The sequence below is a fragment of the Misgurnus anguillicaudatus genome, chromosome 21, assembly GCF_027580225.2.
Source record: "Misgurnus anguillicaudatus chromosome 21, ASM2758022v2, whole genome shotgun sequence".
Classification (NCBI taxonomy): Eukaryota; Metazoa; Chordata; class Actinopteri; order Cypriniformes; family Cobitidae; genus Misgurnus; species Misgurnus anguillicaudatus.
In genome coordinates, this window is record NC_073357.2 from 59,248,010 (window position 1) to 59,267,769 (window position 19,760).

Genomic DNA, 19,760 nt, shown 5'->3' on the forward strand with positions numbered 1-19,760 from the left:
TTTTGTACTTATTTTTTGTATATTCGGTTTCATCGGACGCACGTGATACACGTCTGGATCCGAACCTTACTATCGGTTTCGTTTTTTTTAATGCTCTGACTATTTGCTAAACTGATCTCGTCGAAAATAACAAATGTTTTGGTTTCCTAGACCTAGGTAATCTATGTGTTGTTTTTTGTGCTTGTTATATAAATAAACTACGTTTAAAGAACTTTGTTGTTATTAGTGGGGATGAATGAAAATAAAGTGTCTATAATTTGTGGGGACTTTAATATAAATCTTTTGAATGTGTCTAATCATTCTAGTAGTTTAGTTTAGATTTCCTAGAGATAATAGTATAGTAGAGGCCTTTATCCTACCATTACTAGGCCTAGCCAAATAACCTCCAGTTGTGTAAAATTGATGTAAAATTCAGTGGCAAAATGCCACCATTTGGTGGCAGTCTGGAGGAGCCCTGCACTTACTTTCAATAGCATTATACTAATATTTCCTGTAATAAAATTTTTCCAAATTTTTTACATGTCTTGTATGTGTAAATATGCTGTTCTTGTTGCATTTACACAGCGTGTATAACCAGCAGATGTCCTCCCCTAGTGAAAAAAGACCTAGTGGTCTTTCGGCTTGGTATTAGCTGGTTTTGCTAGTTTACGCCGGTCTGCATTTTGGTCACTTTTTGGAAGACCAGCTTTTTCAGGCTGGGAGGACCAGCTTAAACTAGCTACCAGCTCATGCTGGTATTAGCTGAATTTTTCACGCTGTGTTTCGCGTATCTCTAACAGTAATTCTAGTAGTTTGTGCAATTTATAATATCTTATGATATCTTACCTTTTGGCGTTGTCCATAGACCCAATTTACAGCTCACGTGATTAAATAGCCTGCGCGTGCATTTAGGCAACAGAAGTGATGTTATTCTCTAGTGGTTCGAACGTGTTAGCAACTCAGAAAGTTTATTAAAACGGGTTTCCAGCATCAAAATGTTTGGTTGCACTAATATAATATACTAACATATGTATCTGGCCACTTTATATTTATATCTGCTAACGTCTTCTATCCACTCCACTAGTACACGGATCTGGTAGCTGTGTTGAAAAAGTTGATAAAGTCAACTTTTTAAAGCAACACTAAAGAGTTTTTTTAGCTTAAAATAACGTTTTCAAAAAAGTTTCAGTTGTTCATCCACTCGAAACAAGTCGCGGTCCTATTCGAGTGAAAACTACAAAAACTTGCGGCTTTAAAGCTACACTAAAGAGTTTTTGCTCTTTGCTCCCCCTACAGGTTGGAAGCGGAATTCTCCATTACCACTGTGTTGCTTTAAAATAACTTTGTGTTGCTTCACTGCTGATTCTTTTCATATTTCCGTTGCTAAACTGTGCGTGCATACGTTGCCACGTCATCAAACAGGTCAGTGTAGTAAAATAAAAATATTATATAGTCAAGATCACAGCAACTGCATCAGTGCTGGATACCTGAGGTAATTTTATGTTGTGACCTCAGCAATGAGCTATGTCATTTAAAGTGCACGTGCACTTGCAGTTCAAATAGATTCAATAATTGGCTGTAAATGGTTCATCATCCATTGTACCTTCATCGTTAGAGTTGTGAACTCCAGTATTCTCTTTAATTAAAAAACATTGTTTTAAAAATCTTTTATAACAATGTTTTTTATAGTTATCATAATTTGAACAGCCCTTATAGTGTATTTGTATTGTTAAACTTTTAAACTTATTTAGCACAAAAGTACAATGTACTAAAAATGTACTTGGTGTACAAGTATTATTTTTTAGTACATTCAAGTATTGACGGTTTCATCGGATGCACGTTGTCACGCATTGATGGTCTGACTGGTGGCTAAACTAAATTCACTTCAGTGCTCTTTGAAAAAGAAAAAAAATGTACAGTACAGTTAATGTTTTGGATTAGCCTTTAATGCCAAAAAAGCTGTAAAAAGGTAACAAAATCATGGTTCATTTAACAATGCATAACAAAATGTATAAGGTATTTTACATTTTAAGACCAACAACATAAGCTGCGTCACAGCTCATTACCTATAAATCATTCTCTGAGGAAATATACATCTTTAAGAAGGAGAGGCATTAAAAAAATTCAGCCAAGTTACCACCCAGACTACTCTTAGGATGGGTAAACACTTAAAGTTGGCGGTGTATCAACAGTGCTATTATTCCAAGTCCAACTTCAAACAGAACATACAATCACCAGACAAAGTGAAAATTGTATAAAACTGTCCCATATTTCACACTGGGAGAAAACCAAAAGCGAAACAGCCCTCAAAGTTGGCGTCTTAATCCTCTCCGCCTCCAAACATATCTGCCAGCTTCTTGAAGCGTGGTCCCCACTCATTAATGAAGTCATAGTCCTGGTCGTTCCCGGAGCTGGAGGAGTTGAGAGAGCTGAGAGAGCCGGCATCCGAACCTCCGCCTTCATAGTCAAACACCAGCAGGGAGTCGTAGGGAGGTGCAGTGGGGTCGTTGTCTGCAGCCTTCATGTTCTGCAACACAAAGAAAAAAGATTTTGACTCCTTGGAACGAGAACATTGATCGTGTAAAGAAGATCAATCCAAATCGGAGCAAGCAAATCGCTTACGTCATCGATGAACGTGCCGATCTCATCTGGGTTGGCAGGTCGAGTTCTGTATTGAGGTGCAGTGGTATAAATAGGCATCTCATCATTTCTGAAGACATGTGGTCTGTTGTCCAGACCTCGATGCAGCACGCTCAAATCATAATCCTGCAGAAAATGAAGAACCATTTAGAAAAATCTTTGAAAACACTTGAATCAATCTGAAATGCATTTTGAAGTGGTTTCAGTATACGCATTTGACAGTCACTTTTATCCAAAGCAACTTGTAATCCTTTAAAACTACTATGCATGTTCCAACCCGTGACCTTTGTGTTGCTAATGGAATGCTCAACCAGTTTAGCTACAGGAACACAATGGCATTAGCTTTTGCATCCAAAGCTGTTGCATGAGTGTAAACTAAACTGAAACAATCATCTTCAAAACACAACCTGAAAAACATCTGACAGTGATGATAAAAATAAAACCAACCTGATCATCTTCACCACCACCTTCCTCATCATAATAGTAGATGTTGTCCCTGACGTCATCTTTAGGAATAAGAGGCACTTTTTTAGTTCCGCTCTTCCTCCTCATGAACAAGAGCAGCAGCAGCAGGAGTACTGTGGTAGGAATACGATAAACACTCGGATGAATTACTGCTACTTAATTTGTTGAATAATGTGAGTTTGCTCCATTTACAAAAGCTTAAATAATTCCCCAAATAAAATATTTTGCCCTTTAAAATAAATCACTTATCTGATAAGTTTGTTAGCCTTTACAATTAGACCATGCCCCCTTTAAAATCACTGTTAACACATGGACGGAAATACATACACAGCAGAGCCAAGATGGCACCGAGGATTCCGAGAACACCAGACAGCGGCAACCCAGCTGCCACAACAGGGCACATAACGTTTTCTCCCTTGCAATTACACACGGTGGCTTTAATCGTGCTGTCCTGATTCAGCTTCTGCTGATCGGAAACTCTCAGAACTACATTGTAGACGCCAGGCTCCAGCGCATATTTAAGCATCAGCTCAATGCCGGTTGCTGCACATCGGGGAACATTATAATCGTTAGAACACAAATCATGCATTTGTCACAGGTAGGGGTGGACCCAGATATTAATAAGGTCACGCCCCTTTCTCCACCTCGAGGAGGTTCCCAAAGCCACCCCAATGACCAGACACACAAGGTGAGCATAATATTAAAATGCACTTTATTTAATTTACTTAAAATAATAAATAGGGGAGGGAAAAAGGGGGACTTGAAATAACGGCCGCTTCAGGCTCTCGTTCTTCTTCACAGGCTGGGTTTTCACACAGTTCATTCTCGTGTCGCTCATCCTCTCTCTTTCTTCACAGGCAGCAGCTGGGGCACAAGACACAGTTAGTTTCACTTGGTTCGCTCTCACCTCTTCGCTGAGTACAGCCTACGGTAAGTATAAGGTTCCACACAGTTCGTTCTCTCTCTGGTGTTCACTCTCTTTCTCTCTCTCTCCACAGGCAGCAGCTGGGACACAAGACACAGTTAGTTTCACTTGGTTTACTCTCACCTCTTCGCTGAACACAGCCTACGGTAAGTATAAGGTTCCACACAGCTCGTTTTCTCTGGTGTTCACTCTCTTTCTCTCTCTCTCCACAGGCAGCAGCTGGGACACAAGACACAGTTAGTTTCACTTGGTTTACTCTCACCTCTTCGCTGAACACAGCCTACGGTAAGTATAAGGTTCCACACAGCTCGTTTTCTCTGGTGTTCACTCTCTTTCTCTCTCTCCACAGGCAGCAGCTGGGACACAAGACACAGTTAGTTTCACTTGGTTTACTCTCACCTCTTCGCTGAACACAGCCTACGGTAAGTATAAGGTTCCACACAGCTCGTTTTCTTTGGTGTTCACTCTCTTTCTCTCTCTCTCCACAGGCAGCAGCTGGGACACAAGACACAGTTAGTTTCACTTGGTTTACTTTCACCTCTTCGCTGAACACAGCCTACGGTAAGTATAAGGTTCCACACAGCTCGTTTTCTCTGGTGTTCACTCTCTTTCTCTCTCTCTCCACAGGCAGCAGCTGGGACACAAGACACAGTTAGTTCCCTTTCAGTCGGTCACTACGACGTCACGTCGTGACCGACGAATTGGGAGCTCGCTTAGAGAGACCAATCTGCTTCGAATACTACTAAAACGCCAATGAACTTGGCATTGAGATATTTGCATAATGCTGGCGCCGCCCCGCCAGGTGCGTATATAAGACACACGTGCAAATAGGGAAATCAGCTTTTTATCGCTTCGAAAGCCGGCAGTATCTGCTACTGAGAAGCTACTTCACTCTGTTGGGATCGATTGCGGAAGTTGGTTGGACTGGCAGTACCACAGCGGACGCCTCGCAGTATTCCACAGGCTCTGCATCTTTTTTGTTTGTTTGAGTTTAGTGTGTGCGTTGCCTTCCCTGTGCGCATCATCAACTGAGCATCTGAGTGAATTTCCCTAAAAGAGTGATACGAGAGAGCTTTGTGCCTTGTTAAAGGCAGCCACTCTCTCGTATATCCGGACATTAGCGTCCTTTTCAGGATGGCTTTTCGTCCGTGCGATCTTGGATGCGGGAAGTATATGGGTCCGAAGGACGGTCACGAGCGTTGTCTTTCGTGCTTGGGCATCGAGCACGCTGAGGCAGCGTTCGCTGGGGGTAAGTGTTCTCACTGCGAGAACATGTCCCTTGTGGATTTGCGGAGACGGTTGTCTTTCCTCCGGGAAAAACGCAACCCACGTCCGATGAGCTCTGATCGCCGCCACGGTGCGGCTGTGAAGCTCTCGAAGGATGATCTCCGCATCACTGTGCTGAACCGGGCAGGGGATTCGTCCTCTGCCTCTCAGCCTCCTCATCCACAGCCGGTTGATGCGCCGATGGAAACTTCAGAGTCGTGTTCTACGATGTCTGTTGGATCTGTCGTGCCTCCCTCCGGGTCCACGGAGACCGCAGCATCCGAGGGTGGGCCCTCTACCTCTGAGGATCTGGATGTCCTCCCCCCTTCCGGAAGGGTCGTGACGCCGGATTTCGATCCAGAGATGGTGGCCGTGCTCTCTCGAGCGGCGGAGACCGTCGGGTTGGAGTGGGTTCACCCCCCACAGCCCGAACCGTCCCGCCTGGATGATTGGTTCTATGGAGCTGCCCGGGTTTCACAACCCTCTCCCCCGGTACCTTTCTTCCCCGAGGTGCACGCGGAGCTGACCAGGACCTGGAGGTCGCCGTATTCTACCCGTTTACGGCCGTTTCAGCCCTCCCCCAGCACCTCCCTCCCCGATGGAGCCGCTATGGGCTATACGGGAAGCCCCCCCGTGGAGCGTGCGGTTGTGATGCAATTGTGTCCGGCCACCGCTTCCACCTGGAAGGATCGCCCAGCCCTCCCCTCCCGTGCTTGCAGACAGTCTTCCGGTCTAACGGGGGCTGCCTATCATGCATGTGGAGAGGCGGCTTCAGCCCTGCACGCTATGGCGTTGCTGCAGGTCCACCAGGCCAAGGCCTTGAGAGATCTGCACGAGGGAGGACACGACTCGCCTGTGCTTTCGGAGCTCCGGGCCGCTACGGATCTGGCCCTCCGTGCTACGAAGGTCACGGCACAGGCGATCGGTCGTGCGATGTCCACGATGGTGGTCCAGGAACGCCATCTGTGGCTCTGTCTGGCCGAAATGTCGGATGCAGAGAAGAACAAGTTCTTGGATGCGCCCGTGTCCCAGGCAGGCCTGTTCGGCGAGTCGGTGGAGTCGTTTGCCCAGCAGTTCTCCGCCGCCCAGAAGCAGACGGAAGCGATCGCTCAGATCATGCCCCGGCGCAAGCGACCTGCATCTCGCCCCCCAGCGCCGGCGGCCCCGTCTGCTCCTCGCCGAGGGCGCCCTCCGGCGGCTGCCTCCGCCCCCCCGCTAGAACGTCTTCTAGACCACGGAGAGGGAACAGCCGTCGGCAGCCCGCCCCGCCCGCACCACCCGCTTCCCGTGGCAAACGGAAATCGAAGCGGCCCTGAGACGGGCGACCTGGAGTTGGATGGGATCACTCTAAGGGAGACGGTGACGGCACCGCTCCTTCCACCGGTAGAGGGCCGGGTGGAAAATCTTTTGTTTCGTTTTGTTTCTGTTCCGCCGGCTTCTCAGCCGGCACCCACAAAACCACAAAAAGAGTGCATTCCTATTCCTTCTCCAGGTCTCCAGAGGATCGAGAGAGATGTGAGCGGGCAGTCAGATGCTCTTCCTCCCTCTCCTCTGTCGCCAGTGGGTGTTCTGAGGAGTTCGAGCTCTCCCCTTCGGAGACCGGACCACCAGCAACCCCTTCGGAGTCTGCGTCCTCAGCTGAGGAGACCGGACGACCGTTTACCTCAGCGGGCTCAGGTCAGTGTCACACACACACATACTGTAGATGCTTATGCTGTCACGGCAGACGCACCGACAGTCCCGCCTGTCCCGCCTCGCTGCCCCGCCGCGGGTACACCGGTAGTGCCGTTAATTCCTCTCGTACGGTCCCTGGGGGCTTGGCTTCAGCTTCCCAGTCCGTCTCGTTGGGTTTTACGCACGATCCGCCTCGGTGACGAAATTCAATTCAATCGGCACACTCCCAAATTTGCGGGCATACGTTTCACCACGGTGAAAGCGTCCGTTGCACATGTACTGCGTGCAGAGGTCGAAGTCCTGCTGGCGAAGGACGCGATCGAGCCGATCCCTCTTACCGAGATGAGATCGGGTTTTTACAGCCCGTATTTCATAGTACCCAAGAAAGGCGGCGGGTTACGACCGATTTTGGATTTGCGTGTCCTGAACAAATCTCTTCAGAAGAGGTCTTTCAGGATGATTACACCGAAACAAATTTTCAGTGCAATACGCCCCCAAGATTGGTTTGCAGCGATAGACCTAAAAGACGCGTACTTTCATGTGTCCATTCTCCCTCGTCACCGACCGTTTCTCCGGTTTGCGTTCGAGGGGCGGGCATATCAATACAAAGTACTACCGTTCGGGCTGTCTCTCTCTCCCCGTGTGTTCACGAAAGTGGTAGAGGCGGCGTTAAAGCCCCTCAGAGAGAGCGGTGTTCGCATTCTGGCTTACCTCGACGATTGGCTTATAATAGCGCATTCTCGGCGGACGCTGTGCGAACACAGAGATCTAACACTTCAACATCTCGCCCGTTTGGGTCTTCGGGTCAACTGGGAAAAGAGCAAACTTTGCCCCACGCAGAGGATCTCTTTTCTCGGTATGGAACTGGACTCGATCGATTTATCGGCGCGTTTAACAGAAGAGCGCGTCCAATCAATTCTGACTTGCCTCGGTTCATTCCGAGGGACGAATGCGGTCCCTCTGAAACAATTTCAGAGACTCCTGGGGCGTATGGCAGCAGCAGCGGCCGTGACACCGCTCGGGCTGCTCCATATGAGACCGCTTCAGCGTTGGCTTCACGATCGAGTCCCGAGGAGAGCGTGGCGCGCTGGCATCCATCGTGTAACCATTACACCTGCGTGTCGCCTAACATTCCCCCCGTGGTCAGACCCCGCGTTTCTCAGGGCCGGCGTGTCCATGAGACAGGTCTCCCGGCATGCTGTTGTGCATACAGATGCCTCCGACACGGGCTGGGGAGCCACGTACGACGAGCTCACGGCTTCGGGGGTGTGGACAGCACCCCAGTTGCATTGGCATATCAATTGCCGCGAGTTATGGGCAGTATATCTGGGACTCGTACGCTTCGCTCAGGAGCTGCGAGGGAAGGATGTACTAGTGCGCTCAGACAACACTGCGACCGTAGCATATATCAACCGTCAAGGCGGTTTGCGCTCTCGTCACCTGTCGCATCTCGCTCGTCATCTCCTCCTTTGGAGTCAGAAGCATCTGAGGTCCCTTCGTGCCATTTACATACCGGGCTCGCTCAATACAGCGGCAGACGCGCTTTCCCGAGCAGCGCGCCCCGGCGAATGGCGACTCCACCCCCAGACGGTCCAGCTGATTTGGAGGAAATTCGGTCGAGCGCAGATAGACCTATTTGCGTCACCGAACAATACCCATTGTCGCCTGTTTTATTCACTAACCGAGGGCAGCCTCGGCGTGGATGCGTTGGCACACAGCTGGCCGCGGGGCCTGCGCAAATATGCGTTCCCCCCAGTGAGTTTAATAGCACAGATACTGTGCAAAGTCAGGCAGGACGAGGAGAGCCTTTTAATGATCGCCCCATATTGGACGACCAGGAATTGGTTTCCGGAACTAATGCTCCTCGCGACAGCCCCTCCCTGGCGGATTCCCCTGAGGAAGGACCTTCTTTCTCAGGGAGGGGGCACATTATGGCACCCGCGCCCCGACCTGTGGGATCTCCACGTTTGGTCGTTGAGCGCGCGCAAGGTTTAAGTGATTTACCCCAAGCGGTATCTAACACTATTGACGCGGCACGAGCTCCGTCTACGAGACGGGCTTACGCGTTAAAATGGAACCTTTTCGTCACCTGGTGCTCTTCGCAACGCGAGGACCCCAGAGAATGCCCTATTAACATTGTGCTTTTATATCTTCAACATAGGTTAGATGGTAGGCTGTCACCGTCCACTATTAAAGTTGATATCGCCGCTATATCTGCGCATCACTCACTTATTAACGGCAGATCAGTGGGCCAGCATGATTTGGTTGTTAGATTCCTGAGAGGCGCTCGCAGGCTAAACCCCTCGCGCCCTCCTTCTATTCCTCCCTGGGACCTGTCCATGGTGCTGAAAGCGCTACAGAGTCCTCCGTTCGAGCCTTTGCAGTCTGCGAGTCTGAAGCTTCTATCCATGAAGGCTCTGACCCTACTAGCATTGGCCTCGGTGAAGAGAATAGGGGATTTACATGCATTCTCTGTTGACGATTCGTGCCTTCAGTTTGGTCCTTCTGTCTCGAGCGTGACCTTGAGACCCAGACCAGGCTACGTGCCCAAAGTTCCCACTACTCCCTTCAGAGATCAAGTGGTGAGCTTGCAAGCATTGCCTTTGGAGCAGGCAAACCCAACCGAGGCTTTGTTGTGCCCCGTACGCGCACTGCGATTCTACGTGGACCGCACGCAAAGCTTCAGGACCTCAGACCAGCTCTTTGTTTGTTATGGTGGCCAGCAGAAAGGGAAAGCTGTCACTAAGCAGAGGATGTCTCATTGGATAGTTGATACTATCGCCCTGGCTTACAATTTGCAGGGCATTCCTTGCCCCTTTAATTTGAGAGCGCACTCCACTCGGAGTGTTGCCTCATCTTGGGCATTAGCTCGTGGTTCCTCGCTAACAGACATTTGTAGAGCTGCTGGTTGGGCGACACCTAATACGTTCATTAGATTCTACAATGTTCGTATCGAGCCTGTATCCTCTCGTGTTCTGTCCTCACCAGGGAGGACACGGAGAGCAGACTCGCAAGTCGGCTTGCAGCCTCCGACTGAGGCTCCAAATTGAGTTTCAGTATGGAAGGCTAACAGAGCAAAAATGCGTAATGGTTTGATTTGCTCCCTCCACTGCCTTGACAGCCTTTGTTGCGGAGCATTGGCTGTCAGCCTTTCACTAGCTGTATTCTTACGAACCTACGTGTTTGGCCAGGGCCCCACATTGTGTCCCAACGGGTTCCTTTGTGAGTATTATTCCGTGGGGTTAATCCTACTAGCCCACGTTTCCCTTAGCAGAGCACTGCTTTGCTTACACAGCCACGGCTGTCTTTATACCTCAACTAAGGTTGACTTTCGTCCACCATTAGCCCTTAACGGGGCGGTGGCTTCCGCAGCGTCCCTATACCGCTCAGATAGGGCGCTTCCCAGTCGCTGGCACTACTGTGGGGTTAAAGGAACATCTAGTGCCCGGCCTTCTGCCTTGAAACCTAATTCTCCTATCCTTAAATGGAACCGGAGGGCTTTAAGCAGACACTGGAAGAGGTCAGCCCCTAGTGGCGTTTTAGTAGGGTTTCCCAATTCGTCGGTCACGACGTGACGTCGTAGTGACCGACTGAAAGGGAACGTCTCGGTTACGGATGTAACCCTCGTTCCCTGAAGGAGGGAACGGAGACGTCACGTCCCGTCGCCACAGGTGCTGCCACCTGCTGTTTAGGCCGGTCACCTTCCGGCTTTCTCAGCGAACAGAAGCTGATTTCCCTATTTGCACGTGTGTCTTATATACGCACCTGGCGGGGCGGCGCCAGCATTATGCAAATATCTCAATGCCAAGTTCATTGGCGTTTTAGTAGTATTCGAAGCAGATTGGTCTCTCTAAGCGAGCTCCCAATTCGTCGGTCACGACGTGACGTCTCCGTTCCCTCCTTCAGGGAACGAGGGTTACATCCGTAACCGAGACGTTTCACTTGGTTTACTCTCACCTCTTCGCTGAACACAGCCTACGGTAAGTATAAGGTTCCACACAGCTCGTTTTCTCTGGTGTTCACTCTCTTTCTCTCTCTGGGTGGCTTGTCCTCCGTCTTCTGTAAATTGCAGACTTGGGGGGTGTTTAACTTGAATGCAGTGGGAACGGCGGACATACGGCATTTGGTCTCCTCTCACTGAGTCTGGTGGGGTGTGTAGTTTTCACGTAGCATCTGGGACGGACCCTCACGACGAGAGCGTTGGTCACAGAGGGGTGTAAACATCGCACCGTCGCACCAAGGCCGAGCGCTGCCCTCTCCTGTTACCGTCAGGCAATCTCACACCGGACAGGGGCGCCCCTTCGTAGGGACCTCGGGACGGGCGGGATTCCTACACCACACTCTCTGCAACGGTAGGTAATACACAGGTCAAGGTATCCACAATAACAGTTCCTAGTAGTACTCACACATCCGCTAGTCTCCAGCTCTTCACCGCCGCTCTTCAACAAGCCCCGAATGTCTGCACAGAGGCTCGAGTCGGGACACTACTCCGTCACTTTGAACCAGAAGCACACTCACAACATACAGTATATTAGTTCCACTAAGGCCGACTGCCTCTTCGTCCTCCCGGACAAGATGTACGAAGGCGGGGGTTTGTCTGACGAGACACACACAGCAATACACAGCAAAATGCACAGCACCACGCTAAAGTGAAAGTTCTCACAGCACAAAGACTCACCCACCACACTGAAGTTCACACAAAGGACGCCCGTCTTCATTCACTTTGCCCAGGTCCGATGAGCGATGGATGTTGCGGTCTCGTGGTGGTTTCGTCACTGTGGCTGGCTTCAATACAAGGCTCTCTCTCCGGCTCACCCACCACGCTGTCTTAGGGGTAGGGCCGCTCTCCTTCTCACGGAGGTGTCCACTAGAAAGGCAAGTTAATATACACAGCGTATACACAACAATACTGTTGCTCACAAATCCTGTGGGTTATTTCTCTTACTGCCCTTTTGCTCTGGTCCACACAGCAGGCAACATCAACTCCTGCAAAAATAGTACGTATCTCTCAGTGTTTCCACAGTGCATTTACAGGATTTGTACTCACACAACACTCCGTTTCTTTTCCTCTTGGTGTGTCGTTATATCAGTCATTTCCGTTCGCTCCTCAACCTTTAAGGTTTCCAATGTCCCTCCAAACGTATGATCTCAGCCTGAGGAAGAGTTGGACCGCCACCAGTAGCGCGTCCGAGTAAACACACAGCATCAACAGTCACTTCGTACCACAAGTACACGGAGCACACAAAAAGCACTTTTCGGGGTGCTCCTTTAAAAGATCCACAGCCACCTTTCTTTCGCCTCCTGTGGCTCCGTCTTCTTTCCGCGCGCTTCCTAGTGCAGCCCGGATCAACAGAGCCTTCGGCTCTTCAAAAGGTGCGTGTCTTTACTCTGCCTTTGGCAAAGGAGCTTTCCCCGTGTCAAATCGCTTTTCCTTTGTGTTCCCACATAGCTATTTAAGTGATTCATCCTCCCACAGCCTCCAATCACACTTTGCTTCTTAATGTCTTGCACCTGTGGCTCGTAAAGCCCTGGTTGCGTTGTCCTGGAAACCAGGAAGTGAGCGAGTGCGTCGTCAAATATGGCCTGGGCAGAAACCATCTTCGAGCGGAACCGAGTTTCGCCAATTTCGGTTCCGCTCTATAAAAGTCACCCTGTGACACATTTATAAAAGAATTTGATGTTAAAGTCATTTTTATCAACATTAATTCATACCTGAATCATTCATCTTGGCAGTCCAGTTTTTCATCGTGTCTCCATAAGTGTCAACACTAAAGGGTCCAGCGTTGGGATGTAAGTCTTTATCAGTGATGGAGAGGAGGACTGGAGGCGCCTCTTGATTACAGATCTTTATTTCTCTTTCATTAATATAGGGAGCGTTATCATTCACATCCTCCAGCTCAATGATCAGGGTTCCTGTGCCGGTCGCTCTAGCTTCAGCTGTACACAAGTACAAACTTATTAGAAAAATAATTCAACAATCTTAACTGCACCCCTCTCCCAAAACTAACCCAAATTACCGTCATTATCAACCGCCAGAATGATGGCTTTGTATTTGCCATCAGTGACCTCAATAGATTCTCTGTCCATAAGACTCTTGACTTTGATCATTCCCGTATCTTCAACAACACTGAGAAAGCCAGCAGGATCACTGCTGATTCTGTACCTGTAAGGAACCAAATTATGCTGATTAAGACCAGAAAAGGAAATTAGTCGAGACAAACTTTCTCTTGCTTTAATAAAAACATGCCTATTATTAACCATTAAGAAATAAAGTTTTGAAGAAATCTTACGTTAACTTCTGTGATCTTTCAGTGTCTGGATCAGTGGCTGTAAAAGCAACCAAGTCACTACCAACAGGAACATCTTCAGGTTTAATAATGTGCTTCTCCTTTGGATTAAACACCGGAGGCTCGTTCACATCCTCAACATTGACAGTGACTGTGGCGGTGGAGGTGGGCAAAGGGGTGTCAAACGGATGATCGTTCTCAACAATCACAGACAAAATGTACTGCTTGGTCTTCTCATAGTCCAGCGGCTGTATGGACAAGAAAAGATTTCAGTTACAGTACATCAACACAAACATCTGTCTGATCAACATTATGAAGATCATTCAGTACCTTCACAGTGGTGATGATTCCCTCCAGCTGACTGGGTCCAGTACTGATATTAAAAACTCCTAATTTGTCACCACTGATAATCTTATACTTAGTTGACCAGGCAGGTGATCCAGGTTCATCTCCATCAGTAACTGTGAGTTTGACAACTTCAACTCCAACTTGATTCTCTGGGACAGATACAGTGTACTAAAAACAAAAAGATGTGTGTAATTATAAGACTTTTTATTGATTCTCTTAGATATTTAGATGACAGATGATGAACAGCACGCTACCGTTTCTTGCTCAAATTGAGGTGGATTATCATTGCTGTCAGTGACAGTAATAACAGCTGTGCCAGTTGTTGGATAACCCTTTCCTTCCATGTCTGCAGCCTGAAGGACCAAAGTATACTTGGGAAATTTCTGAAAGAGAAGACGTTCACAGGTGAGTTTTGTCTTTCATGAACTCATTTTTCAACACTAAGATACAATCATTAAATTTCATCTCACACCTCTCTATCCAGACCTTCACTGTTCACACGAATCCCTCCGGTTACAGCATTGATGTCAAACATATTTGGATTTGGTGATGGTGGATCTTGGCTGATAATCGAGTATCTGAGATCAGCATTATCAGTATTAGGATCATCTGCATCAGTGGCTGTGACCATCATAAACTCATAATCTTTAGAGAAAAAACAGATTAAATGATTTAATGCCACTCATAGGGCTTTAGTTCCCATAAATCATATTTATTAAGAAAAGATACCTTTTGGAGCAGCTTCAAGAACGTTTCCATTAAAAGGATTTTGAGTAAACACTGGCTTATTATCATTTTGGTCAATCACCTCAATAATAATTTCCATTGGCTTCTCTGTTACGCCTCCTTCTCCAACAGCATGAGCAATGAGCTGAAGACATGGACATATGAAGTGTTAAATATCTGTGGTGAAATTTATAAACCATTGACAGGATGACAGCTCAGAAAATTATCTTTTATTTATAAAGTTATTAGATTTGTGATCATTTGATAAGGTTTAAACCTAAAAATAACTTACTTTATATGAAGCTTTTTTCTCTCTGTCAAGCGGCTGCGTCACATAAACAGATCCTGAACGTCTATCACATGTGAAAAGACCCACAGGTGGCAGATCTGCTCCTTCACCTGTGATACTGTATGTCAACGTAGTTTCCGAAGCATAATCTGACTTGATCTAAATACAGAAAAACACAAGTCAGTAAAACAGTTTTATTTTCAATATAATCAGTATCTGCAGATCAAAGCATGTTTTTCCCCCACTATGGGACAGCGTCCGATTGTTTAAAAACAGCCGATGATCAGGGCAGATTATCCTGGCAATCAAAGGGGGAGGACTCGACACTGTGTGACCATTTTGAATTGGGTGACAATAACAACAGAATTGTAGTTTGTACGCTTTGCACTTCTAGGATTTCATCATTTGAAATTGAGTAAAAACCAAAACTATCATTGTCTGTCTGTATGGGCAGATGCCAGTCCAAGTAATCAAATGTCGAAATAGTAAAATTTTGTATCCAGTATTTTCATAATATTTACTCACCTGAGCCAGATATTGTGGGAAAGGACCTTTTTTGTTTTCAGATTCTTTCAACGGTGGAATAACCCAACCTCTCTTTGCTCTCTTTAGACCTGCTGAAGACCTTGGAAACCTCACGATCAAATCATCTGGTACAGTTTCCATCTGAGAAAAAAAAAACATTAATTGTATATAAAGTTCTGCTTAAAAAACAAAAAAAGCATAGCGTGTTACTTTAAAAACCCTAAACTTGCACAATTTCATTAATTGTATTACTTCTAAAGCCCTCCCTCCCTAGTCTTAACTTTATACCCCTCCCCAAAAAAACTTTGATAACATAACTTTTAAGTGGTACTGCAAAAATAAGACACCCTTTTATCAGAAACACTGGTTTATGACAAATAGCAAATACTAGTTGGTTTCAGGTCTCAAATCTCAAGTTTAAACATTTGTACACTGACTGATTTGAAAAGGTTCAGTCAGATAACACTGTGTGACCTTGACCTTGCTGGTAGCACGCGGCAAGAGTCAGTTTTATTTGGATGCCACTAATGCATGACATGCAATTCAAACGGCAAGCTTACACCTCAAAGAGGGAGAAAGAAAAATGCAGATGTTGCATTATTAATGGTCATGACTTTGTGTACCTAGACTGTAGGGGTGTAACGGTACGTGCATTTGTACCGGACTGTTTCAGTACAGGGCTTTCGGCACGGTGCACATGTGCACTGAATGGCCGAACGCAATCTTGTGTGTGTGGAACACAGATCAATTTTCGTGTTTCCACACAAATATATTAAACCGCGTTCAGCGCAAGTCTTCTGTCAAACATATAACATAATTCGGCACGCAGAAAGATTTTTATTCACTTAGTTGTATATTCGTTTCATTATTGATGTAAACGTTTACGAGGCAGCTTACGTGTCGCGTCTAAAAGCGTGTGTTAAATGCATGTCAACCCTGTTTTTTTCTTTCAAAAGTGCGTGAGAGGTTGCGTGTCTTTCGTTGCTACGCAATCATGAGCCGCACTTTCTGTGACAGCGAGAATAACGGAACGCGTGATCAGATTTTTCATCTGCACCTCACGTCAATCATATTGTCACAATGCGATCAGTTAATCTGGTCGAGACAGAGAAGAGCTGTAACTAGGGATGCACCGATATGGAAATTTTGGCCGATACCGATAACTCTTTATATTTGGGGGCCGATAGCCAATATAGATAGATATATAGGCCGATAAATATTCATATTATTTTCACAATGAAAAACTCCCAGACCACGGACATCTTGTCTTTGCGCTAGCCTAGCATACTCTTCTTAAGCCCGCAACACGTGTCATCTTCGTGCTATGTCACAGAAAGCACCAATCAAAACTCCACATGGCCAGCAATGAGCAAGTGAAGTGGTTCAACAAACCAAAATAATCCATCATTTATCGGCTTTCATTTTTCGGCCTAATTTTGCTATCAGACCGATAACCGATAATATTAAAAATGAGCAGTTATCGGCCGATAACGATATGTCGGCCGATATATCGTGCATCCCTAGCTGTAACCCGGGCTTACTCAGCTGTTACTTACAGCTTACATTGGCGACACAAGCAAAGATTAGGAGAAACGTGCAAAAGATGGCTATGTACGTTAACTCACTCATCTCAATGAGAGTGTATTATAAGTATATGTTGCTTGCAATGCAGTTACACATAGAACAGTAATATTATTTTTATACAGAGATGGTACATAACCAATTCAATACTGTGACTTAGAAAAATCAATTTGAAAAAAAATTTGGTGGCAAAAATGTAGGCTAATAGTTCATAAATGTATTCATTAATCAAATGTGTTAGTTTAGTGCAAGGTTTTAGTAGAAAAAGTTTAAGAGAAGGTTAAGAAAAGATTTACATACTGTTAAAAAATAATGTAAAAAAGTATGTTATTTAGTGGAGAACTATGCAGCAGTATTTTATCTATTATTCTTTTTTATTTTATACATTTTATTTATTATATTTTAATAAAAAGTGTTTAAAAGTGTAAACCAATTGTTAAAAAAGTTTATAGTAATAAACAACCTGCAGTTTAATGTACCGCGATTTTTGCGTACTGTTACAACCCTACTGCATCCAAACATGGCCAATCCTCAACGTGTACCTCAATGCAATTTATATATACAGAAATTACAATCAAGAATAACTGGAAGTACATAACATTTTATTATTTACAGAGAACAACGTTAGCCTTGTAGCCACACACCTATTATCGTGTCACAGTAACCTCACCCACAGACCCAAATGCAATTGGTTCTTACTTCTAGACCAGCAATGTTTTGGTGCTACTTAAGAACCAATTTTCCTGGTTCAGAACTGGTGCTTTGGGTGTCAAAAAACAGCACTAAAAATGCCTTGGTGGAAAAGAGGCATTAATTGCAGAAAATGCCCAGGAGAGGTCAGGCTTGCATTGTATTATCAAACAGTTGTAAACTTGCATGTACCTGTGGAGTGACGTCCACTGCAGTATCCAAGTGATGATCCTCATGATGGCGAGCACGTTCAACTCTGATAAATGCTGTGTGCTTTATACCACTGGAGTCCCAACCATGTACAGCAAACATCTTATGTCCTTCATAGAGAGTCACCTGCCTCTTCAGTATCACACTTCCATCAGTTTTCACATCAAGCCGCTTGTCGGCGGACTGAAAAAGTGCCCTCGGTCTTCCATCGCAGGTATTAAAGGTTACTGTCAGAGAAAGACAAAGGATGTGCACAAAGTTAGGTTAGAAACAAAAATTATTCTGAATCAGATCTCTCGTTTGTTAAATGGACTGCATTTATATAAAGGCCTGGAACAAATTTACCAAAACAGATGCCTTAGTAAAGCGATAAAAATCACAGAGAATAGTAGGCATCCTCTGTTTATTAATTTCAAAACATTACCTTCAGGGCGTAGATTTAGGATGCCAGCAAATTTTAAAAACGGGGAAAAACTCCTTCCTGCCCCAGGCAGTTAAACTGTTAAATAAAGGTCACGGTGTAGGTGCCAACTGAACAGGTCTCAGGGATGATTACGTGTATTTTTATGTTTTTCTTTTATTTCACGAGTTCACACATACAAATAAGTTGGTTAGATTAAATTAGTAAACGTATTTGGCGTGCTGTCCGGGGAGAGGGCTCTGAGCTCGGAAATGGGCCCGAACGCAGAGTAACCCCCCCCCCCCAGTTTAGGTGATGGGGTGGTGGAGGGATTCTGAAGACTGCAGAGGATCTTTGCAGAGTCAAACTGTGGCTTATATATGGCTTGCCTTTGTCCTGATTGGGTAGATATGATGATTACTGATTGAAGACAGCTGGTGGTATATCTGTTGATTACTGATTATAGACAGCTGGAAGTACTTAAGTGGTTTATTTGACGTGCTCCTCCCGAACTACGTTAATAAAACATCATTTCACGAGTTCACACTTACAAATAAGTTGGTTAGATTAAATTAGTAAACGTATTTGGCGTGCTGTCCGGGGAGAGGGCTCTGAGCTCGGAAATGGGCCCGAACGCAGAGTAACCCCCCAAAAAGCAAAATTAACTTATTCGGACAGCAGCCGGGAACTGTACCCCCCAAAAATAGTAAGTCACAAGTAAGCCCTCACTGATGATAAGGTAGGCAATTTATATCAGGAGGGCTTTGCGGCCTCCGACGGGAGTTCAATACTCGCTGCGATCGGAACCCGTCCGACGGGAGTTCAATACTCGCTGCGATCGGACGAGTAAGCCCTCACTGATGATGGGGTGAATGCATTATATTGGGAGGGTCTTGCAGCATCCGACGGGAGTTCAATACTCACTATGATCGGAACCCGTCCGACGGGAGTTCAATACTCGCTGCGATCGGACGAGTAAGCCCTCACTGATAATAAGGTAGGCAATTTATATCAGGAGGGCTTTGCGGCATCCGACGGGAGTTCAATACTCACTGCGATCGGAACCCATCCGACGGGAGTTCAATACTCACTGCGATCGGATGGGTAAGCCCTCCGTTGGCGATGAGGTGGACAATTTATTTGGGAGGGCTTTGCGGCATCCGACGGGAGTTCAATACTCGCTGTGATCGGAAACCGTCCGACGGGAGTTCAATACTCGGTGCGATCGGATGGGTAAGCCCTAGCTGACAACGAGGTGGATGTTTGGTTATTTTAGATATTAAGGGCTTTGTGGCGTCCGACGGGAGTTCAATACTCGCTGCGATCGGACGGGTAAGCCTTCGCTGATGACGAGGTGGATGTTTGGTTATTTTAGATTTGGTGGACTTTTGCGGCGTCTGGCAGGACTTCAGTACTCAATGTGATCAGGCGGTTAAGCCCCTGCTGACTATAAGGTGTACATTTGGTACATTTGAAGGCCTAGATGTAGGCCGAAACATGTTGGTGGTATTTTTAAGTTCCATTATGAACTAGCACCTTTATTAAAGCGGTTTTATAATTAAGAACAGTGCCTTGGTGTCCTGTGTTATTTTTGATACGTTTGGTTATTTTAGATTTGGAGGGCTTTGCGGCGTCCGACGGGAGTTCAATACTCACTGCGATCGGACGGGTAAGCCCTCCCTGATGACAAGGTGGATGTTTGGTTATTTTAGATTTGGAGGACTTTTATGGCATTTGACGGGACTTCAGTACTCA

At 46.2% G+C, this 19,760-nt stretch overlaps 1 protein-coding gene across 3 annotated transcripts in view; it reads right to left on the reverse strand.

The window, feature by feature from the left end:
• Positions 1 to 1,907: 1,907 nt before the first annotated feature.
• Positions 1,908 to 19,760, reverse strand: part of LOC129452519 (B-cadherin) — a 192,879-nt gene continuing 175,026 nt past the window's right edge. The window contains exons 3-16 of one of the 3 annotated variants that reach the window (XM_073859531.1): positions 17,588 to 17,832; positions 15,125 to 15,265; positions 14,603 to 14,758; positions 14,314 to 14,455; positions 14,057 to 14,229; positions 13,839 to 13,967; positions 13,567 to 13,752; positions 13,240 to 13,484; positions 12,967 to 13,112; positions 12,662 to 12,886; positions 3,412 to 3,627; positions 3,067 to 3,197; positions 2,602 to 2,745; positions 1,908 to 2,506 (exon numbers count right to left, since the gene is read on the reverse strand). In XM_073859531.1, coding sequence (XP_073715632.1) covers positions 2,300 to 2,506; positions 2,602 to 2,745; positions 3,067 to 3,197; positions 3,412 to 3,627; positions 12,662 to 12,886; positions 12,967 to 13,112; positions 13,240 to 13,484; positions 13,567 to 13,752; positions 13,839 to 13,967; positions 14,057 to 14,229; positions 14,314 to 14,455; positions 14,603 to 14,758; positions 15,125 to 15,265; positions 17,588 to 17,832 — 2,486 coding nt within the window. In that variant the 3' untranslated portion in view covers positions 1,908 to 2,299. The remainder of the gene's footprint in view (positions 2,507 to 2,601; positions 2,746 to 3,066; positions 3,198 to 3,411; positions 3,628 to 12,661; positions 12,887 to 12,966; positions 13,113 to 13,239; positions 13,485 to 13,566; positions 13,753 to 13,838; positions 13,968 to 14,056; positions 14,230 to 14,313; positions 14,456 to 14,602; positions 14,759 to 15,124; positions 15,266 to 17,587; positions 17,833 to 19,760) is intronic. The other 2 variants (XM_073859541.1, XM_073859530.1) reach the window with 2 other exon arrangements.